This window comes from Danio aesculapii, chromosome 5, assembly GCF_903798145.1.
Source record: "Danio aesculapii chromosome 5, fDanAes4.1, whole genome shotgun sequence".
In the NCBI taxonomy this organism is placed as follows: Eukaryota; Metazoa; Chordata; class Actinopteri; order Cypriniformes; family Danionidae; genus Danio; species Danio aesculapii.
The window spans coordinates 18,011,883-18,036,939 of NC_079439.1; the positions used below are offsets into that span (position 1 = coordinate 18,011,883).

The 25,057-nt window shown below is 36.1% G+C and overlaps 1 protein-coding gene across 1 annotated transcript in view; it reads left to right on the forward strand.

Annotated features, from left to right (window-relative positions):
- The first annotated feature begins 457 nt into the window (after positions 1-457).
- The window catches only part of fbrsl1 (fibrosin-like 1), a 579,938-nt gene continuing 555,338 nt past the window's right edge, over positions 458-25,057 (forward strand). Inside the window, 1 exon segment of the mRNA XM_056457467.1 lies at positions 458-757. Within this exon segment, the coding sequence (XP_056313442.1) occupies positions 485-757 (273 nt within the window). The 5' untranslated portion in view covers positions 458-484.

The window sequence follows — 25,057 nt, forward strand, 5'->3', positions numbered from 1 at the left end:
TTTTAAATTGCGCGACAAACACGCGGAGGCTTATTTATGCTGTTTCTGACACAGTGGCTCATGGATTGGGTGGAAATTAAAGCTGGGCCAGCGACATGAATCCAGCGCGCGGTCTGCAGTATGTACACACGCTGATGTTGTTGTATAGCGTTGCAACAAAGTTGCCGTGCGCGTGGAATTCACGCTACTGCAATTAAACAGCCATTTTGCACCTGTTTTAATGAAACAAGGCGTTTCGATCCTGTGACGCTGTGCTTTGGATTATAGCTACACGCCTCAACCTGCATGGATCACATTTGTTTGTTTATCACATTACGGAGCTTAACATCCAAGGTCATACTGTAAATTGTTTACAGGCTTCAGTATCTTATGGGTGTGTTTCACTGATTGTGTGGAATCGATTGGTTTTTACGTGATCGGGTGTCATTTTTTCTTTTGGGGTTTTGCGGGGGGGCGGGGGGGAGGACATCGCACCGATTTTAAAATGGAAGGGAAAGTGAAGCAGAGTCGCAGATCCCGTTCGCAGCGGGAGAGGGGACGGAAACGGGAGGCACGCGCCGGGGAAGCCCGCATTCGGAGCCCCTCGTCTGGTTCCGAACGGGAGCGAAGTCCCGGTAAAAACGCTCCGCCACGCTCGACATCCTCGAATAGAACACCGCGACCCCCGCGGAGGAAGAGACGCGAGTCTAGCTCTCAGGAGGAGGATATTATTGATGGATTTGCCATTGCCAGTTTCATCAGTTTGGACCGTCTCGAGGTAAGAACCAGGTTGAATATTCTGAACACGTCCGACCGTCTATGGCCGCGGCGACGGTGCAAGTTTTTTGTTCTTTATACGGTTGTGATGATGACATAACCGCTTCTGAGGGCGCTAAACAGGTGTTCGGTGTTGTCACTGTGGCGCATTCCTGAAGTTCCCTTGTCAGTGAGCGATAATGATGACAAAATACAGTAAGACTACGCGGTGACGTAATAGAGGTCACGGCCTTTGATGTTTCGCGCTGTCACTCTTGCAGAAGTGTGTCAGCATTGTTTGGCAGGTCACATCGAGGAAAACAGTCGGTTTGAATAGCAAGCATTCTAATACCACTTGGCTTTGTCATCTGTTAAAGTGCTGAAATGATTTCTGACAAATAGGAAGTTGTGGTCTTGATGGTTTTGGGGGCTTTTTAAATCTGTAAATGTCACTTAAATGACGCTTATTATCTGCTGACATTTAACTCTCATATGGCGCATACCGTGACTGTACTGTTTCAGTGACATACTGTTCTTCAAGTCAAGATGATAGAATTGTTTTCTTAGTTTAAACCTAGATTAAAATCCGTTAAGTAGACTGGTACTTATTTGTTTCTTGAGTGCATTATACAGTTTGAGTTGTGAATATCAAGATGGTTTCTTGAAGTTACTATGATATAAGTTAAAGTCAAAATGTTATTTTTCCTATAACTTAATGCACCATTATGAGCGACTCATACACTTATTGTATGACCTGCAGCTCTGAGTTGGAGCAAACCTTTTTCTCTTAAAGTACATAAAAGTACCTTTTGAGTTGTGAATATCAAGACATACACTGTAAAACCCCACAGTCAACTTTATCAAATGAAATGAGTGTAGTTAACTCAAAATTGACAAAGTTAATTCTACTCATTTAAAAAGAGATTTGAACTCTGTGTTGCAGGTAATGAGTTAATTCAATACCTCATTACTTCAGCTTAAATGGAGCAAGTTCACAGTACTCGTATTGATTTTTTAAAAAAACTTTTAACTTAAATGATTTGTAGCAATCGGTTTCCTCAAACAGTTTGACTTACCTTAACTTATTAGGTTTTACAGTACTCCGTTGGTTTGAGTTCTCTTCATCTATTGAGTTTTACTGTGCTCAAATTGCTTCGTTTACTTAAATGGATTAAGTTCACAGTACTCATTAGGATTCGTTTTTGAACTTAAATGGTTTGTTGCAATCGGTTTCCTCAAACGGTTTGAGTTATCTTAACTGTTTGGGTTTTACAGTGTTTTAACACTTTAGTTTACGTAGCAATTCACAATATTAACTACTAGCTTATTACCTGCCTATTATTAGGATATTAACTGTTTATTACCTATAGTAACCCAAGTACTACCTTAATAACTATTTTTCAGTAGCTAATTAGTAGTTTATTGAGGAAATTGAGTAAAAATTGTATCTTAAAATAAAAAATTGTGGTTACTCATCATAACCTGTTCAAATACGATGTATTCGTATTGTAAAAAAAATTAAGTGTGAATACTTACCGACAGTTTTAAAAGGTCCTAAGGTTTGTTTGTTTTTCCATTTCTTACTGGTTTTGGCCATGACAAGTGTTCTGATATTAATATTTACAAGCAAATTAGCTAAAGCAATTTTCCCGTTTTCCTTAAAATATGACATCATTGATTGCAGCATGAGTACATTTTAAATATTTGAGTTGTGAATATGAAGACAGTACTCAAATAATATGGGCAAATCTTTTTTGCCTCATTAAAAAGACAAAATGTTATATATTGATGAGCTTAACACAGTTAAGAAGGACTTGTAATGGCTTGTAATTGTTGGATGCCACACTGACTGAACGTTGTTTTTGTTTTTTTTTACATTTAAATATTCTGCTGTTTTTACATTGCCTAATAGTTTCTTACCACAAAGAAAAGTGTCACGCCATTGACCAATGTTTATTAAAAAGAAATCACCAGCAGCACCCATTATGTCTTAATTGTTTTCTTAAGTGAACCTGAAGAACTGTAAGCCATCATGTGGTGAATGTGGCCTGTATTTGTTTTGCGTGTGAGCACATGTGTGTGTATTCCAGACAGCATAATTGATTCATCAAATGGTGTGTTTAAACTTGTGATACTAACAGACAAGCTAATAAGGGCATGTGAATGACAGCTTTACGTATGCGTTGTGCAAACAGTCTTTGACTGAGAGTTGTATAGTCAGCTGAAGTGGTGGTTGTTGGCTAGCGAGTGTGAGTACATTCATGACAAATGACAGTGGCCTAACATGACCAGTGAACTGTAAAACAAGGCTCAGTCACATAAACAAACACCGACATACTAATACATCGACTGTGTAAACAGTTTTCATAGTATGATCTGGAGATCAAATGATTTATTGAATGTGTTACGAATATGTAAAAAAAAGCTAGACTGTGTGTGTTTATTTAAACATTACTAATTGAGCAGTAGTTTCTCCGCTTCATAGACCTGTTCAGGCATTTCATCTCTTTATATGGCACAGAAACCAAATCTGAAGTGGCATAAATTCACAAAAATGTGTATTTACATAGACCGTTTAATGCAGCATAGTGTCTTTACTCTGAATTCTGAGCACACACAGACCTTGTTTTGGGCCGCTTTAAATCCGCCGTGTAAAGATGTCCTAATAAATAAACATTTTCTGCCAGGGCTCCAGACTAACATTTGAGAGCATTGGCACTGCTGGTGTTCAATTTTGCAGATGGAGACAACAACACTTGATTTGGTAGAGCTGCTCATGTGGTACTAATAATAATACAAGTTTCATAGAAGCTTGAGTTGAGAGTAGCAGAAGTGTTTTTTTATGAACAAAAACCATACAATCTGTAAAAATTGCAACAGCTATAGCTTCTACATTTGTAGATCACAACAACTACAAGTATTGTATAACAACCTCACTGAAAAGGTAACCAAAATGTATGGTTTCTATGACATTTGTTATGAAAAATTGTGACGTTTAGGCATTTAGAATAGTGTTGTGTAACAACCTAACTGAAATGGGTAACCCAAGTTTCAATGACATTTGTTATGAAAAACTGTGATGTAAAAATGTTTTTAGTATTGTATAAATTTCAAAAATACAGTATTTTACACTACTTTTTAACCATAAGTATTGTATAACAATCTCACTGAAATGGGTAACCCAGGTTTCAATGACATTAGTTATGAAAAACTGTGACGTAAAGGCATATAGTACAGTATAAATGCCAAAAATACAGTATTATACATTACTCTTAACCACAAGTGTTGTATAACAACCTCACGGAAATGGGTAACCCAAGTTTCAATTACTTTTGTTATGAAAAACTGTGACGTAAAGGCATTTAGTACAGTATAAATTTAAAAAAATACAGTAATTTACACTACTTTTTATCCATAAGTATTGTATAACAACCTCACTGAAATGGGTAACCCAAGTTTCTATGACATTAGTTATGAAAAACTGTGACAAAAAGGCATTTAGTACAGTATAAATGCCAAAAATACAGTTTTATACACTACTCTGTTAACCACAAGCGTTGTGTTGTATTATACACTACTCTTTTAACTACAAATGTTGTATAACAACCTCACTGAAATGGGTAACCCAAGTTTCAGAGACATTTGTTATGAAAAACTATGACGTAAAGGCATTTAGTACAGTATAAATGTCAAAAATTTTTGTGCTTGTGTGCTCATTTAAAGATTTTAAGCTTTATGTGGGTATATTTCTTATGTCTGTGAAGCAAGTCACTAAGATACCAGTGTGTTTGTTGACCACCAAACTGTTTCAAAAGCAGACATTTGGTCTGAGCTTCTTCATGAGGAATCGTCAGTATATAGTGATTGATGATTGGCTCCTGAACTAGTAGATGGGGCTTCATTCATCATATTGACCGTTACACTTTTCCCCATTCAAAGCTATACGAGTGACAAGTCTTGTGTATTCTATAGTCTTTGACAAAAAACATATTTTAAAAAATGTTGGTTAATGGTACCCTTTGACTTCCATAGTATTGTTTCCAACAATGGAAGTCAATAGCTACAATCAACCAACATTTTTTTCAAAGTAATTCTATAGATACTGTGTTCAACAGAAGAAAGAAACTCAGGTTTTAAACAAGTGATGATGACAGATTTAATTTTCGGGTGAATTATCCCTTTAAACAAGTAAAATTTGTGGTTTGTGTCATAGAGATCTTTAACAAACTTCCTCATTGGATTTCACTGGATAGTGGTCATGTAATTCCAGTGAAACTCATTCTGATACACAAACAGAATGCCATTGCTTATCAGTTCTGCAAATCGCTAGTGGCACCAGAACGACCTCTTTCAAAAATTCAGTGGCACTGGCAGGAAAAAAGGTTGCAAATACAATCACTTACTCACAGTCTGGAGCCCTGCCTGCCCTGATTACTATTGGCTTTGCTTGCAATTTTGTAAACATGCTAATTTTTGAAAACAAACTATGGAAATTGAAACCCCAGAGACTACAGTTCAATTTATCTAAATAGTTGTCCATCGTATGAACGGCATTACTTCACACTAAGAGATTTTGAAGTTGGCATGATTTTTTTTTAGGAATCCACCCACATGAGCAACGTAATTCAGGCCACTGCAGATAAACGTGTCTTTCTCCGAATGCTTTCTTGTGTTTTGCATGTCTGATGAACAGCTCAATGAATGGAGCTCTCCATCTGGCAAAAGAAATCCATCAGATACATTTGTTTACTACTAAACGATTTGCTTCTGAATCAGATTACCTGTGTGTGTACGGATTTTCTAGGGTGATTTAAATGTCAGCTGTGGGATATGATGCAGTGTGATAGAGGCTTTGAGATGCATTTTAGCAAAATTACATAATGCCTCCCAGCTCTTTAAGTCCTTCTGTGTAATGAAGTACTTAATTGATAAGAATGCTGCAGTTATTCCCCCCTCCTGAGAACCAAGAGGCTTGTGCGAGCGTGTGGATGTGCTGGATACAGGATGTAAATCCTCTTTGCTTAGGGAGTTGATCTTTCTCTGGGTTTAATGTTACAAATTGGAATTTTGTGAACGCGAAGTGTATTATTTGGATTTTATGATCTGATCTCTGCTTGTTCATATTGTGGCTGAGCTGTCAAACTATGTGTTTACGTCCACTGACATGTGAAGACATGTAGGCCCCCTTATCAAAGTAAATGTTTATTGTTTTGTTTTTAAAAGAATGTAATAATGTCTAATGTATGTCCTAATAAACATCTAATAGATCTCCTGGCTAAAGCAAGGCCGATAGATTGTTTTGTTCCAAAAACAGGGATTAAAATAGTTACAGTTATTGTAGCGGTTCCCTTTCAGACAGCAAATATTTTTAAAACAAGTCACGTGCAAGTAAACTCTCCTCACATTGGTCAGAGTTCCGGGATTCCGCTCAGCTGTCATACATTGTTACTTTAGTTTATGATGGTGAGAAATTAGACATTATCGGCCCTATCAAATGGCAATAAGGGACAAGAAGTTTTTGGCATGATTTGATGCTATTTTCAGATCAGTGCAACCCTAATTTTCATGTTGTTTAAATAGCAAATCCATTTGCGCCACTTTGTGGACTCATGGACGTGCCGGTCTACAAAGGAAGTGTGTTAAGGCGCATTGTTGTCACGTTGCTATTTTGAGGAAGTGAAATGGACCGTGCCATTGACCAATTAGAAATTAGAACTGAATTTAGAAATAGTTTTGAAACAAATCTTTGCACTAAATTAGACTAATAGATGTCTTCAGTGGAGTGCGTACAACATCGTTTCCTTATCTACTAAAGTAAAGGAGTAAAGTAAAGAGTAAGAGTAAAGCAAACAGAAGGTAAAGAGGCCGAATGGAGGAGGCTCATTCTTTAACCTCGCACAGATGGTCTGTTTAACTGTTTGTAGATATGTATCTACAAACAGTTAAATACCAAATGCGCCGTGACGCGACACAACTGAACCTCTGAAAAAGGCAATGGAAGATGAGACTCTGATTGGTTAATGCAGGTTATGCTCAAAACACACCTATAACTCAAACGCAATCTTATTTTTATAAGACTTTATTTGATATATTCTATATATTATTTATTTTTATATGCTATATATATATATCAATTCTATATCAAAAGCTGAGTTAGCCAAAAAGTTAATGATATTATATATATTTTAATAATTCATCATTACAGAATGATATCTCTACTCATCATTCTCTCTTCTTATTGCCATATATGGCTATTACACATATGGATGCAACAATTAATCAGTTTCACTATTAACCGCGCTTTAATTTGTCACCGTTAAATAATCGTAAAGGCTTCTCAGCACTTCGTTTCTGCAACTAAACAAAGTTATGCCAAATGTGTGCTAGTTTAAAGTTCTGTGCATGTACACCGAAGCTAATACGCACACACACTGGATCAAGCTGATTTTAAATATTGCTGCGGCTATTAACTAAAGGCCATTTACATATCCCGTCTTTTGTATGTTCAAGTTCGTTATTTCCAATGGAAGGTGCATGGAATGTGCGCGCATACTGACAGTGACATGCACGTGGTGCGCAAGCAGCACGACGCGCTCACACTTTCCAGGCTCACACTTTACAGGCCTAGTTAAAAGAATGGAGTCACGTGACTATAACAACCAAAATCTACAATCGTTGCATCCCAAATTAATAATTATAATACACTATGATACAACCTGGTTTGTTAGTTTGTTGTATCGTTGCATTCTCACTACGACCGAAGTGCTCTAGAGTTTGGTTAAACCAAGTGGAGACCACCTAATTCAGGCCTCTCGGACCTAGAGCAGGATTGCGGGTTTCACATTTGCCCAAACGAACCGAGCTAAGTGGGCAAACATGGCATATTCCGAAACACATCTAGGTGTGAAAGCATCCTAAATTTGGGATGTCAGATATCTATTTATATAAGTAAAGATGTCGTTAGATAAACAGGAATGAATGAATACACATGTGAAGTCTGTCAGTCTGTCTATTTGATGACTTAGTCTAGTTGTGGACTATTTTTAGATCTCAGTTAGGTTTTCACTAACAGCCCAAAAACAGCCTTGGTGGAATAAAATGTGTGACAAATAGGCCTAGTTCATACTTGGTCATATTTAGTGTTTTTGTCAATTCAATCACAATTGTAAAAAGCTAAATTCAGTTAATTAACAGGGTTTTAAATTGTTCCACATTCATGCACTTCCAATGGTAGTTGTACTGTCCTTCTGCTGACCTAGTGTGTGATCATTACTGGAAGTGTTGTGAGATTGCGCACCATGACAATATATTCATGCTTTATTATGCTGCACCAAAACACACAGATTATGATTGAAACCATAGTTGCCAACCACATCCTTTTTAGTCGTTTACTTTTCTGCTTTCTTGTAAATCTTATAAGATGACTTTGTTCATATAGCATGCATGTGTTGTATACAAAAGTGAGGTGAAGCTTCATTTTAAGAGGACAGAGTCTCTGAAATGTGAACACAAATGGTCACTTAAAACTCACCTAAAACATTACATTTGTAGGATTGGAGCATGGCATTAAAGAGATGGTTCACTCCAAAAATAAAAATTCCATCATCATTTACTCATCCTTCATTTCTTCAAAACCTATTTGAGTTTCTTAAACACAAAATAAGTTGATTTGAAGAATGCTGGTTAATGAGACCCATTGACTTCCATAGTATTTTTTTCAGCAATTCTTTTTTTTTTTTTTTCAAAATACTGTATGTTCGTTTGTGTGAACTGAAACGTTTAAAACCACATGAGGGAGAATAATGATGAGGTCATTTTCGTTTTTGGGTGAACTATCACTTTATGTAATTAGTTTTTTTTTGTAAAAGACACTGCACAGTGTAACATATGACTACTATGGCAGTATTCAAAGTGTGTGGTCTGACATAGCTTAATCCACTTTACCCATGTATTTAAAGACAACAAAACCTGTTTTATTGAATGACTAATAGTTGAATTATAGGTGAGGCTGATGATTTTAAAGTGGAAGCTTAGGAATTTTTGGGAAGCGCCTATATAAAGCATTGCACTGGAATGTGGCATCTCCAGTTTGATGATTATTTTAAAGCAAATGAGGATGATGGTGATGAACTGGTTTTACCCTTATTCTGTTGCCATGTTATTGTATTTACTACATATCTTTTAAAATGCACCATAACAGAACATTCAATTGATTCACTAGCTGATGTTTTCACAATTCCACATTAGCTGCTTTAAGATGTCTAACCTATTGATAGCTGTTTTAAACAGTCTTAAGGCTGATTTAGCAGCCGATCACACCGAACACGTTTTTTGCGTTGAGAGGTGCCTTTTTTAAAATCATTTGCTAATGGCCACGAGCATTTTGCATGCTGCTTATGCATCCTTTGCACCTCGCTTTTTAACCGTCTGCAGCGCCTCATGTTTTTGCCATTGCGCGCCATGTGCTCGCAGTTAAAAAAGTAAACTCTGAGCGGAAAAAGTGCATTAGATCAGTCACGTCTTCATTATCCAATCAAATGAAAGCAGAGGTGGGGATTTCCATTGAGGTGACAGCAGTGTTTGTGTTGTCAAGATGACTAAGGAGATTTTTGAAGATAGAGGGGAGACTGGTGGTTACTGTTTTGAGTTATCCAGAGCTGTTTGACTTAACAAATCTTAAAAATCACAATATTATTAAATGTAAAATATATACTAATATCAACAGCAACACTCGTGCACAATGCGCAGCTGATTCAGTCGTTGCATAGCGACATAAAAGCGCACCGCACTTCTTTTTTTTCTTCATCTCAACAAAAAGGCAATGCAGTGAGCCTCGCGTTTTTGGAATATAAAAGCGAGTTTGGTGTGATCGGCCTCTTCTTCTTGTGCAAAGGCATGGGACGATAACCGGACTCATGGTACTGCGGTTTGGAAAAGTCAAGATATTAAAACTGCTAAAAAATTCTGTTATACCCTTCCTAAGGTATGTGTAAAGGTTTTTTTAATGTGTTTTTTTTTCATGTATTGTAAAGAAATCTGTGTTTTTGAAACTAATGAAGAGAGCATAAGTCAATGATTCATTTGAATTATTTAGTCTGACAGGTTTACTGTTTCAAAGTATTATAAATGTTTCGTAAAATGAAATATATCGTGTTCGAAGGGGGAAAAAGTAGTTGTTTCTTACTGAGACTTTTAAAAATATCTTATTTTAGAGCAGTAATAACAATACCGTGATATCATGAAACCATGATTTTTTTTTTTATTTAAGGTTATCATACCATCAGAATCTTATACCGGCCCATATCTGGGCGTTGTGGCACTTTTTAAATACGTATAACCATATTAATAATAGTGATAAACTTCTGCGTCAAGAGCACGTGTATGGTCTGGCGCAGCTCTCGCATGGTTGCATAGACCTCAGCGTGGCTGACGGTGACACGCATCTTTCAAAAAATATAACTACACAACTATACATATCGCAAAGCATAACAACGAATATCGCAAGTTCTGTGATTGGTCAGCTTGGTAGCAGTGACAAGTGTGGGTGGTGCTGAGAGCCGCTAGTGTAGAGTCCTGTTAAGGATCTTCAGATGGAAATTTTTGTTTTGTGTTTAACTTATGATTAAAGTTGTTGCACGTCCACCAGTTCCCACTTGTAAATGAGCGAGATTATCTATTTGTACATTTAAGGTAGCAATCAGAAAAAATAAAACACTGGCGAAGAAACTCAACACAGAGGAACACAACCTGCTGCCAGCTAGCGTTTCGTAAGTGTTATTGCAGAGCAACACAAACAGCATGCAGAAGTGCACAACTACAAGCAAGATATGCGCCGTGGGTCATGGTGGTCACTTGACGCAGACGTATGAATCAGCCTTTAGACTTGAGGTTGGAGAGGTGTAGCTGGACGTAGGCATGGGACGATGTGTACTGTGTGTATGATTTTTGTTTAGGACAACAGTATCTCCAGCAGAAAAGATATCTTAAGATGCCATTTTAAATTGTAAAAAAAAATCTGTTTTAGGAACAAATGAAGACAGTAGAGGTCAATAATTTATTTAGCCTGACATGTTTACTATTCCTAAATATTTAAAAATATAGTGTTCAAATGGGAAAAAGTTGTTGTTTTTTTCAGACATTTAAAAATATTATAACTTAGAGCAGTAATCACAATACTATGAAACTGTGATATTTTTATCCAAGGTTATCATACCATCAGAATCTTATACCGGCCCATACCTGGGCGTTGTGGCACTTTTTAAATACGTATAACCATATTAATAATAGTATTAAACTTCAGTATTTGTATCCTCCTGGCCTGTGCTAGTGAGTATGAGAGATGACGAGATGGAGAAAATTGAGAGATAATAAAAAAATTTAACCAACTGTAAGATGCTGTTTAAAAGATTTATCTGAGGTCATGCGGTTTATCTTTATTTGTTTCACTTTGCCATTAGTCAACACAATGTTCTGTGAAAGAGTGTAAATAGTAAGCAATAAACATTCTCAAGGCCGAGTTGGAAAATTCACCACTTGTACCATTTTCCAGCAATTGAGTTTTTTTTGTCTTTCTTTCAAGAAGCACCCGCTGGCAGAAAAAGCTGTTCAGCGAAGACAGAAACAACAGACTAGCATTAGTGCTCCTCTGAAAATTGCAATAAAAATAATGGGGATGAAATTGAGAGTAGTCATAAGTGGCTCATTAAGTAATAGTGTTTTCTTTTTAAACAGGCAAACCTTTTCCAAGTTTTTCATTCAGCGAACACTATTACTGTTACACACTAGTGCATTGAAGTGGAGGATATATTTTTTTTCCATTAAGATTTATGAGCATACAAATGATTTTTGAGTCTTGTAGTTCCCCTTGACACAGTGGAGGTGTTTGCTATAAGCTTGTTTCTAACATGTCGAAGCCTGTTTCGACTTTCGTTTAAGGGCTTTTGGTTATCTGAGTTGTGGTTGTGGTTTTCTGTTTGTTTCTGGGCGTTAATGAAATGTTTCTTCTTAGCAAGTTGCACATCATTGTATGTAAAAATGCGTTGATTGCACATTTCCAGATAAAAAAGACAGAACTCTTTCAATATATCAGTTTAAAGCTACTACTTTAATGGAGTTTGTCCTGTTTATGTAAATGATATAAAAAAAAGAGTAGTTCATATCCATTTACTATGTTCTGCAAGTATGAATTTGCCAGATTTTCATATAAATTTGGCAACCATTGGCAATATTGTTGATGTTTGATTCTATTTAATCATTTCATGCACAGCATTAACAATTAGTTAAAGATGTTTCGCTATCTAAAATACAATTAGTAAACAGTAAAATGCTTTACAAAAACAATTTAAAGGGGACCTATTATCAAAGATAAATACAGTTGTGTGGGAACAAGGTATGAATATAGCCAGATTTTTAATAGTTAATATTAAATCAGTTCTATTTTTCATAATTACACTTTATACAAATAGTCTGTAGAAACACTTTGATTAACAATCTTTCTTTGTACTTGTCATCGGCCCCATGAGCCCCAACCATTAGTGACGATCTCTTCCTCATTAGCATAGACAGCCCTGAGTGAGAAGCAGCCATTCACCATTTCAGTTTTCACTATACCTGCTGAAGATAATGTCATCGACTAAGAGGTGTTATAAATGTAGAGTTTTGGGATGTACAAATGAACACTGTAGTCTCCATAGATTTCTGAGAAACTTCTTTTGACATTTTCAGTTTTTCGCAAAGAAAACGTTTGAGATTCTGTTTTGAATCGGCCATCATGGTGCTTGTAGCTCTGTTCTATTTTGAAAAGAGTGCTGGGTACACAGTGACAGTAACCAAAATGGCACAATTTGAAGCAAAACCTAAAAGGGACAATTTCAAAGAATTATTAAAAATATATATATTTGTGGGGGATTTTGAGCAGAAGCTTCACATACAAACTCCAGGCACATCAGAGACATGTTTTACGTCTTGCAAAAAGGGGCATAATAGGCATAATTAGATAAATTCCTTGCAGCACAAAGAAACATATATTTTTATTCGATTTACTAAATATCACAGAGAGCTTGAAAAGTAATTAACTATCAGATTAAAATCACATTAAAACCATGTGATTTACAAAATTTACAATTCAGCTTCATTTAATAACTATGGATGTAGTGACAATTTTTGATACCGTGTCTCCCGGCTTTACTTTCATACAGGACTGCACGATATTGGAAAAATGTAACATTATGATATTTTTTTTTTTATTCTGTGATAAACATTGCGATATCAGTATAAATTCACTAGAATAGACTATTGCATAACTATTTAGAATGTGTGATTTTAAAAATTGATTGGGATGATTCTGTAGGGGATTGCATATATGCATAAAAGATAGGGAAAAAATCTACAAGCATAGATAAATTCAATAAAGAAAAATATGCAAATTAAATAAACAGTGTTTTATAGTTTTCCGAGGAGTCTATATTTAGGTATATTGTAATTGAATAATCAAATGTAAAATAGTACTGCATAGTATGGGTGTAATGGATCACAGTTGATCCTTGATTCGAAGATCACAACCCACTGTTCAGAACACAAGTGACCTGCGGATTAATGCATTATTTTAAACTTGTAGATTAATCCTAAATTTGTAACGATCGCAGAGAGATCGCCTCTTGCGTCATTAAAATCACATGTATGAAAGCATTCAGGCTTTCCTGTAAAATTTAACCATGATGGAAGAATTTGTGGTAGGTTATTCGGGATGTGGTGAGGTTTTTTATTACAGGTGTTTTCTGTCACTATTTGTTTAGCCTGCATCAATGCATTCAGTGTAAGCTGCACGATTAATCATTAAAAGGTCGGGATCTCAACAACCACGCAACATAAATTATAAAACGATTTGTATATTTTTATTAAACCTTGGAATCGCTGCATTTAAATCTGAAAATGCAAAAGTCAAGAAAGAGATTTAGTCTTTTGAGTTAGTTATAAAGTTAGAAACAGTCAAATAACAAAGAAGTACTGGAATAACTGTTTATAGTTTAGATATAACCACTGATGTTTATGATAAATATTAAAAACACTGTCATATGCATTAAATGACGCTCAAAAATGAAAGTTTTAGGCAGAAATTACATTATTACATTACATTATTTAACCAATAGGTGGCGACAACCAGCCATCAAAAATATGCCACTGAATAATTCTTCAAAAATGATCATCTAGCAATGAAACATATAGTTTATCAGTCAATAACTGAATCATTAATTGAACATGAGACTAAAAATAAATATGAATTGTACAAATTATAATATCAGATTTCTACATTTAACGTTATCAGCAACAGTAGTAGTAACAGTGAATTTTTCACAATGCTGAATATTTTATTTAATTTTTTTTCAGCTGATTATTTTTTCATTTTATTTTTACTAAAGTTACAGGTTCTAAGTTCTGTTTGTTAAAACCAAAAGTATCTTGCAGTGATGTTTTTATAACAAATGGAAAGCAAATTAAATTAGTCTTCTCCCCTTTTTGGCTGATCTGAAAAATGGTCCGATCCGTGACAAAAAAAAAACATTATGTGATCCAAACCAAGAGATTTGTGATCCAAACACATCAGGGGTTTTTAAACTGTGGGGCGCGCCAGGACCTATTTACAGGGGGACAAGATATTGAGGCATGCACTTGAGTAAATTATGATGCCGATTTTTATGCGTTCAATAGAGGGAATATGATTAACATTAGCTCCACAGCTAGCTATCATGCACCTGTACAGTTAATGCGTTCCAGTAAATATACAAATAAAATGGAGCAGGTGCTTTTTAAAATGAATGACGGTGAATGAATGAAAGTAAATCATCTGACAAACAAGTGCCCTTCTGAATCAAATCAGCAGGATGCCCATATGGATCTTTCACTAACTTTGAAGACACTACTGACTATGTTTATTGGACATCAGTTATTTGCTTTAATAACACAATAATTAAGGTGTTACATGAAGTGCTTTTTGAATGTTGCGTCACCAGACTATTCACGTTTCCTGAAGAGACTCTTGCAATTTTGGGTGTTTCGTCTTTAATTTTTCGACTTTACTGCAAGTTCGGCAGTTTCACTTTCACATTCACGCCACTGTGACAAACTGGGGTATTAGACGCGAATAAGGACTGATGGAGGAGTGTTGTTTTTATGGAAAGCTGAATGGAAAGAGAAAAAAAACACGCATTTCGTGATGTGTGTGTGTGTGTGTGTGTGTGTGTGTGTGTGTGTGTGTGTGTGTGTGTGGTCCTTTACTGACAGCCGTGTGTGTGGATCTTATCACAAAATGCGGCGAAAAGTCCTGCATGACGGTAATAGACGGTAATAGTTTGACTGCGGTGTTTACTTCAATAATGCCACAAATATATAGTCCTCATGTCTTAATTCCATTTCTGTTTAGTTCAGTAATGACTTTAGTCGGATTAAGGTATTCAAAAACCGCTGTTTAGTATTTGGTAGACTCTTAATCAAAGTATTGTCTTAATTGTATTAAAATTGTATTAAAGTATTGTTGCCCATACGTACTCAATGTTCGACTCAACCACACCGTCAGGGCTCGGCGATCTTGGCTTTGCGAAGCAGCATTTTCTGTATGTACGTACATCAAAAGCAAGTAGGCTCTGGCGCACGCTTATTGACAGTGGAAGATGATTGACAGTTAGTGGTGTCAGGAATCCGACCACAGATTAGCATGTTGTTCTCACAGAAGCAGGCTCATCACACTGAATCAGTTAAGCTATATATTTCAATAAAATTAAACGTTATTCATTTGTCGAAGTTTTACATGATACTATTTGTTAAGCCTTAATGCTTTCAAACCCTCACATGATCACAGGCTTCAAAAAAACACTTGCGAAATGATGAATTAGAATCCAGACTCAATATTGCGTATAATCGCGATGTGACTATTGCGATATCAATGCTGAAACGATATAGTGTGCAGCCCTACTAGCATATGTACATTATTGCTTCTTAGCAGTCAGAGTGGTAATGAGAGTGCTTGTGTGTGCGTTCGCACTCATATGTTGAGCCTCGGTGTGTGTCTTAGAGCATGTTTTCTTTATAAATGACACTTGCTGTGAAAGCAATTAGCGTAACAATTGTCGACAAGCTCCTGCTCTGAACGTGAGATAGCTGCCTCGGCTCCACAGGGAAAAGCCTTTATGGTCTGACTGATACTAACAATAATTGCTGAGAGTGCTGTTCCCACATTGAAATAAGATATGGAGATGAGAGAGCTTCTCCGAGGCCCCTCTTCCTCTCTCGCACACTTGATTTCGCTACTGTTACTGTACGTTTATGCTTTGGTGAGTGGTGTGAAATGAAGCCTCGTGTGCCTGCGTAACCTTTTCGGATTTAACCCGGATTTTGATTGGTTGAGGAAAGGTCATCGGAGCTATTTCAAATCGGTTTGCTCTGTCCCATTGGATATGATGACTTTTTTTTTGGAAGATGTGCTCCAGGTTTGAGTGGATGGGTTTGTTAATTTATGTACACAGCTTATTTGCATGGGACGATGCCCTTTCTTTGATGGGTTGGGATAATGTGCACAAAAAGCACTGAATTTACTGCTATCCGAACAATTTAATGGAAGTTTAACTACCACATTGCCCTTTCGCTGTGTTTGCTAGTAATTCTGAAGTCAATCTTGATTGTTTGGCTACACAGTGATTATCAGAGCTTGTACAGTAGTAGTAAACTAATATTATGGCCTTTTGTTTTCTATAAATCAAAGATTATTTTAGTAAATGCTCTTTAGTAGTTGCCTTTTATTCAAGCAATCAATTTCAAGCTATTATTTCATAGTTTCACAGAGTTGCTTGTTCTGTTGTTAGAAGATGACGAACTTAGTTCAAACACATTCATTCATTCATCCATTCATTTTCTTTTTGGCTTATACCCTTTATTAATCTTGGGTCGCCACAGCGGAATAAACCGCCAACTTATCCAGCATTTGTTTTATGCAGCGGATGCCCTTCCAGCTGCAACCCATCACTGGGAAACACATACACACTTAGTCACACACACATACACAACGGACAATTTAGCCTACCCAATTGTACCGCATGTCTTTGGACTGTGGGGGGAAACCAGAGCACCCGGAGGAAACCCACGTGAACGCAGGGAGAACATGCAAACTCCACACAGAAACGCCAACTGACCCAGCCGAGGCTCGAACCAGCACTGTGAGGCGACAGCACTACCTACTGCGCCACTGCGTCGCCCTGTTCAAACACATACAAAATGCTATTTCTAAATGACAGGGATTTGCATATACTTATTATTAATGTGATTAATTGTGAAAATAGCATATAAATGTATCAGTTACTAGGGCTGAACAATATATCGTTTGAGCATTGATATTGCAATGTGTGTATCTGCGATTGTAACATTAGGATTCGATTATTTATTAAAAATTACAAGATAAAGATAAAAAAAGTTGATGACTTTTTTTTTTTATAATTTATGCAATGATGACCGTGTTTATTTTACAATTGATGATGGTTTTCTGGGGAGTCTAACAGTATTTAGGGACAGAAATTGAACAAAAAGCACTGTTTGTTTATTTGTTTTGGCTTGCAATTTATTGAAATTTATGCAAATGCACTTCAGAGAAAATGACTTGGTCATCCCAGTCGATCTAAATTTATAAAATCTTACCAAATAGAGCCAATAAAAACATATGTGTCACTAAATTGGGTGTTCAAGAGATTAGTTCAAAATGCTGATTCATCCAGTGATCAAACAAGTGAAGACTTGTCTGATTCTGTGAATGTATACTAAATTGAAAAAGGAAACCAAATTTTGTCAGAACCTCTGTAAATCACTTATTTGTTTATTCAGAAGCTTGTGATCTCTATTTAAAAATGGTTTGACTATTAAAGCCTCATTCACACTACGAGCGACTCGCAGCGGTAAAGCAACAAGTGACTGTTCATTTCAACGGATAGTGAGAGACTTCCGGTGACCTCTGTCTAGGCGAGCGACAGCGACCGTTGATGACCAGATGGGCGTGTCGAGCGATGCGACAAAGCTGAAAATCCTTCAACTGCAAATAAAGAGTGACAGCCAATAAGAGCACCACTAGAGCTCATGTGATCCTCACTCAGCTCGCTCAGAGGCCCGTTGTGTTCTTCGTGCTGTAGACTTACACAAATGTGCATTTGCAGCATGTCGCCACCAAGAGCCACAGGCAGCTACAAAGTTGCTCGTAGTGTGAATGAGGCTAAAGTGTGATTATTTTGACAGGGTTTGAATGCAGATGCAAAGTAGCTCTTGTCTTAGCTATCTTACAGCCTTTGTTTTAACAATTCTAAACAAATAAAGCAAACGTAAATGGAAAAAAAGATTGTTAGACAGCTAATATAATACTTTCTTATATACCAGAGATAGTTACTATGTGCTAGATGGAAACTAGAGACCCAAAAAGGGAAAAAAAAGGTCATCATTTACATACCCTTCACTTGTTACAAACCTGTAACCAGGTATACATTTTTTTCTGATTTATTAATTTATTTCAATTCTAAAACATTTTTCTGTGGATATATTTTCTAATTTATTATTTTCAATTTTTGTTATCAATGTGTTATGTACTGTATTTCTATGTTATGTTTTATGTTATGTATTCCTCCAGTAATGAAACAAGCGATGCCTTATGAGTGATTGAGTATATAAAAAAATTAAGGGCTTTTACTTTGAAAGCACCTGAATTCAGATGCACAGTAGCTCTTGTTCTCGTTTTAAGCATTTAATGGCCTTTGTTTTAACGATTCTAAACAAATAAAGCAAACTTAAATCGGGGTGTCCGTGGGGTCTTAAAAAGTATTAAAAGTTGATAAATAAATTATGAGAAAATTAAGACCCTTAAAAAGTATCAAAAAGTCTTAAACGCATTTTTACTAGGTCTTAAATTGTGTTCAAGCGTTGTCCAAAGTGTTTGACTCCAAAAAAAGCATAAAGATATTTATTTTCCTCCTAATATTAACACAGGCGTGCTCAATCTACGCAATTGGTTTGGGCCGGGGTGCGTCCGGCCAAGCTCCTCCTTTCGGGTGATGTCATGAATTTTGCGACAAACGCAGGAAGGTGATATCACGCTCTCCACATGTAGCAAAACCATAGAGCGGAACAGACGGCAAAATGGGAAAGAGCAATTCCAGTGTTATGGATGTGACATTTGCAGTAAAATCTCAAAACATAAATTGACAGAGGAAGTATATGTTAACATTATATTGAAATATCTCTTTATATTTTTCAAAACAACTAGCCACAGAGTTGTGGGGGCATAAAAATATTAATCTGTAAACATTTTTAATATTTTAAATGAGGAAAAAAACATGCATTATGGTTGTTATAAAAAAGTGTTCATGTTTACAGTATACAACACACTTTGTAGAAATTCTGTGAATTAAACTGCACAACCCAAAAGAAATGATGCTAATCAAAAGGATAAGAGTCGGCTCACTATAGAACAAACATGATTGATTTTATTTGATTTTACATTTTTGCATTTATGAGGAACAAAGCTTAGTTATGGATGTGACATCTCTCCGTTATGGATGTGACTGATGTGAAATTGCCACGTGTGTGACTTTGGTAAATCAAATATAATTGTTTGAAAACACTGACAAAGACATTTTTGAGTATTTTTAAAGCACTGTAATATACATGCCTATACAAAAAACCTAGAAACGGTTTTGCTATTTTGGCGTAAACTTTTTTTTTTTTTTTTCATGGCAAGGTTGACATTTGTAAGACGAAAATGTAAGTTTGCGTACTCCTGGGTGGAGAAAAATGAGTTTAAACAGTGGAAGAAGCCTGTCGCTAAAAACAGCAGCGTAATTTATTCTTTCAAGCTTTGTTTCTTCTGAGCTTATCTGAGTTCTGTTGCATGGTTGCGCTCTATTGATTTATTTTACCACAACTGTTTATTAACAACTGATTATTAAGTAAAGGTTTGATTCTGATTAGAACTTGAAGTGAAGATGAGGTCTTAGAAAAGGTCTTTAAAAAGTCTTAAAAAGGTGTTGAAATTATCTTTAGGATTCCTGCATATACCCTGTTAATGAAAAAAAGGCATTGTTAGAAAGACAGCTAATATAATAGCTTTCTCAAATACTGAAACTAGGAATTTAGAAAATTCTGACACCCCTTACACACCCTTTTACTTGTCACAAACCTGTAACAGTTTTTTCCCCAGGTATACCTTTTTTTAGATTTATTAATTTATTATAATTTATTATAATTATAAATCATAAACAATTTTTCTGTTGATACATTTTCTAATTTATTATTTCCAATTGTTACTATATTTTTATGTTATGTACTATATTTTAACATTATTATAATATAGTAACTGAATTCATTTGGCTTGTTGTCACGAAGCGGTACAATTCAGTACAGTAAAGTATCATACGCATTTATTTATGTTTCCACTGTCAAATGTAACAAAATAGCAAATTGTACCATACCAAATTTTTGGGACCCTTTTTAAACACAGCGGTACGGTACCATAGGCTGGAGCTTGATTTGCTGCTCAATACTGATTGGTTTACAGAGAAGCATGACTTAAGCGTACAACAAGCTCAGGCAACAACAACACATCAAGTGGAAATTTTAAATACACAGCGAAAACATGACATCATAGTGACTCAGTGGTTAGCACTGTCGCCTAACAGCAAGAAGGTCGCTGGTTTGAGTCTCGGCTGGGTCAGTTGGCATTTTGATTTGCTGCTCAATACTGATTGGTTTACAGAGAATCATCACTTGCGAATACAACAAGCTCAGGGAACAACAACAAAATAAGTGGATTTTTTGTGGAGTTTGCATATTCTCCCCATGTTCATGTGGGTTTGCTCCGGGTGCTCCGGTTTTTCCCACAGTCCAAAGATATTGAATAAACTAAATTGTCCGTTGTGAATGAGTGTGTATGTGTGTTTTCCAATACTGGGTTGTGTCTGGAAGGGCATCCCCTGCGTAAAACATACGCTGGAATAATTGGTGGTTCATTTCGCTTTGGCAACCTCTGAAATGGAGACTAAGCCGAAGGAAAATGAATGAATGTACATGACATCATAAAAATACAAGACCGGGGTACAACAATAAACCATGGTTGACCCGAGCTCTAACAAAACATCTTCTTGTGATAAACAGCTACAAATAAAGAAGCAAGAACAGGATCTGCTGTTTGTAGTATCTAAAAACGTGCAGCTTCCTCTATTTATTTTTGTTTGCTTGTTGCTTGTCTGGATTTGAAATAATAAACTTGAGTGTGGAAAAGACACAACATGTGAACAGCCCTTAAAGCTGTATTCTGTAAGCAAGAATGACATTGATCACAGTGTTTTCTCATTCACCATACCTACCAAGTAAGTGTGCTGTTGACAGTGGAAACACAAGTCTGATCAGGGTACCAAATCATACTGTAGTGTACTGTACTGTACTTTATTTTAGGGCTTAAGTACATTCAGGAGGTTGTTATCATAGAAAAAAGCCTGATAGGCTTATCGACAGACTGAAGGGCTTTATTTTGCGAAAGCAACCATACTGGATGTACTTTATCCCGCTTATTACTTTATCCCACTACTTGCGACAAAACATACTATTTTGACATACAACATTGTTCTAAACCAGGGGTGCTCAAACTGTTTCTTATGAAGGGCCAAAAAACTTCCTAATTTATTAAATAATGTTTAAAAATTACTAGAAAACATTGCTTTATATTAACTTCATTACAAAACAATCTAATTAATAAAAGAGTTACACTAGTTTTTGCCTTGATTCGCTTACCGATGTCTTCTGCATAGTCCTCTTCATCGAGTAGCAGTATATACATTTTTAAATATCAGATTAATTTATATTTGATTGAAACATTTAATTTCGGTTAGCTTTTTTGTAGCTCAGCAATAAAACAAACAATAAAGGTTACATCAAATTAACAGTGACAATCTCTTTTGCTCGTGGGACCCTAATTTGGGCATCTCTGTTCTAAACCATAATTGTTTATTAATTGTTCAATTTTAAAAAATGCTGACAGAAACAAACTGGCTTGATAAAGAATAGACTAACCTACATACTATTCATTCACTAGACTGCGGCAAACTACAAAAAAAAAAAAAAAACTGTCAAAAACCGAGGCGTTACAGACAGGAAGATACTTATGAATGTTGATGTAATGATGTGACAGTCAAGGTGATTCGAAGTTCCTGGAAGAGTTAGTTCTTTTTAGCAGTTGTTTCCTTGCGATAACATAACTTGGATTTATTTTTGTGACTGACCAATCAGAATCAAGTATTCCGGACAGCCATGTTATAAAATACTGATATACTAGAGATAGTACTGATATACTATCTCACTAAAAAGCCAAAACATGCAGAAGATGCTTTTATTGTATCTTTTTAGGCCATCCTACTGGCTATATAACGGCGCACGTCATTATTTATGCCAAGTATGATGCGATCCTGGATTAACATCTATATTGATCTTGGAACATAATTTTTATTCGAAAATGTAATCCATACCTATTCCCTACCCATAAACTCAACCATAACTGTAAATTATTCCCAAAATCAGAGAGGAATAATAGTCAGATAACAATCATGTAGAAGTGCATGAACCTAACCATACGGCTAAACTTAACTTAAATGGTAAACATATCCCTTAATTCTGATTGGCTGATTGGAATGTTGCTCCAGGATCGACATAGATGTTAATCCAGGAACATGTCCTACTTGGTGAAATCCGGTTGGTGGTATAAAAAAATCTGTGATCACTAATGTACAGTTTAAAAATAACACTGCAGCAATATTGCCGCTATTGAGTTTAAACTCAGAGCCACTGTTCTACTTGAATGGACGCAACAGCAGCGCAGATGCCAGCGCTTCTCTCTGTATTCTAGCTTACAGCTTAATGACTTCCTGCCAGGGCTAAAGTATGTGCTCACTTCATAAATCCCCCCCCCCCCCCCCTATTTTCGGCCCTAACCTCCCCTCTCACGCTCCGCTCCAGGTGCTGATGAAACCGTTCCCCTTCTGCATAATCATATTTCCTCGAGCATGAGCCAAAAACAGCTAGAGAGCCAGAGCTGCTTTTCTCTGAAACTCTCTGCCGCACTTGTCCCTTGTGATTCCATGACTTTTAAACGGTTAAGTGGGAGACTTAGATTCTGATTAGATACAGTAGACATGCTTGACAGAATTAGAAATGCATAGGAATTCAGGAATGAAGGTGTAACTATAGCTGCACTACAGCTTTGAAAGAAATTTGACATGAATTAAACATGACCACAGTTTTTGTCCCTATCAGCTTTAAATAAATGTAAAAATTAGTTTGATTTATGTACAGTAAAATTATGTGTTAATTACATTTTAAAGCATTTTATAAATCTATTTTCAGCAATAGTCATATAGTCAATAGTCTATAGTCAGCAAGAATTTTAATTTGAGCTTTTTTATGTTTACCAAGGTTATTATAGTTAAGGAAAACAAAAACTGGAATTGAAAAAACATTTTCGTTAACTATAATAAAAAAAAGAAGTTTTTTTATTTTTTATTATTATTTATTTATCATTTTACAATATAACAAACAGCAGGATTGACAAAAAGAATATTCAGCATTAAGTGTAGCGTCAGGGAATACAAATATAAAAATATGTACATCAACAAATCCAGTTTATGTTACTAGATTAAAACAGAAATCAAATAACAGCTTGTAAATGGTCAGTGTGATAACAATGGGTATTATGCAGGCTCAGGTCAAAGGGTTCATAAAGGGTCCATAAAAATAATAAAAGTTGTTTTTAAACTAGAACTAACTAAGTGAAGTTTATTTATAAACTAATTTCGAGAGGATCATGTGCTTATGATTGCCTGCGGCTGACCCCGCGTTATCCAATTTATCATCAATCAGATGACTCCTAAGCCACTATAAATGCCCTAGGTTTCATACCACAGTCATCTTCGTTTTGAAGAATCCCCCCTTCCACCCCTACTCCTCCTCCTTTCCTAGATGGGTGGCATGGTGGCCCAATGGTTAGCACTGTTGCCTCTCTTTGGTTCAACATCTTTGGTTCTAGTCATAACCAAGCCAGCCGATGTCTCTGTGTGGAGTTTTTCATGTTCTCCCCGTGCTCACGTGGGTTTCCCCAAGGGCCCCTGGTTTTCTCCCACCGTCTAAAAACATGCAACTTAAGTAAATTGACAAATCCAAATTGGCACCAAAGACATGCACCTAGTAAGTAGTTATCTCTTAAGAGCAATCACTATCTGTTCATTAGCAACTACAGCAGGGGAGTTCTCGAGTTCTACCTGAGCTCAAACTGCCCTCTCTCCTTGCAATGGGAGGGAGCCCCAGGCTTGAGGATCTTATGAGCTCAGGGCTCTCTCCTGGGACAGCATGCCAAACAAGCTTTATAATCAATCATCACCTAAGTGTGAACTCTTGAAACTGAATTGTGTACATACAAAACTAAATCAAACTTACTGAAATTATAACAAAAAAGTTTTATTTTTTAAAATGTATTTAATATATACTGTAAGGCAAATTTACTTCGCTCTGCCAGGTGTTTGACCGTACAGAAACTGAGTCTGTAATTCTGATACCATTGGCCAGATCAAGCCGGTCCTCCTCCAGTTAGTCTCGCTGTTGCTCCTGCGACAAGAATAATGGCTGGACATGACAGCAGCATGGTGATAACATTAAACATGACCCGAGCAGACACTTAAAAGTATTAGTTTAACACATTTGTGCCCAATAATGGCATTTATTTCTGTATTGGTAATTGCGAACAAATTCTTTTTAACTGGATCTTCTAAGTGAACTGGTTGAACTAGTTCACCAAATTGAACTAAATGATTTGAATCGATTCACATCTCCAGTAACGTTAAGCACTCATTCACAAACAACTTGTATCTTTACATGCCTGATACCCTCTCTGACTCAAAATAAGCCAATATAAGTTATTGAGTTATTCAGTTATTAGAATGAGACCAGATTTAAGAATTTTTTATACTGCGCATGTGGGATTCAGTGAATCGAACACAGTACATGACAGCCCGCTGCAACTAAACTAAACTTAAACAACTGCAGCGTGGGTAAACTGAGGGCTTAAATGAGGGGATCTAGCGAAACGCAAGTTTATTTAATAACAGAAAATCGTAATGCTATTTAAATAAATAAATCATGCTTCAGTTGGGTTGGAAAACTTAATTTTAAAAACCTTTTTGGATCATGGTGATGCTTTTACTGACTGAATTTATGATTGTTGACTACGTACTTATGATATGTTGAGTCCAAACTTAGGAAG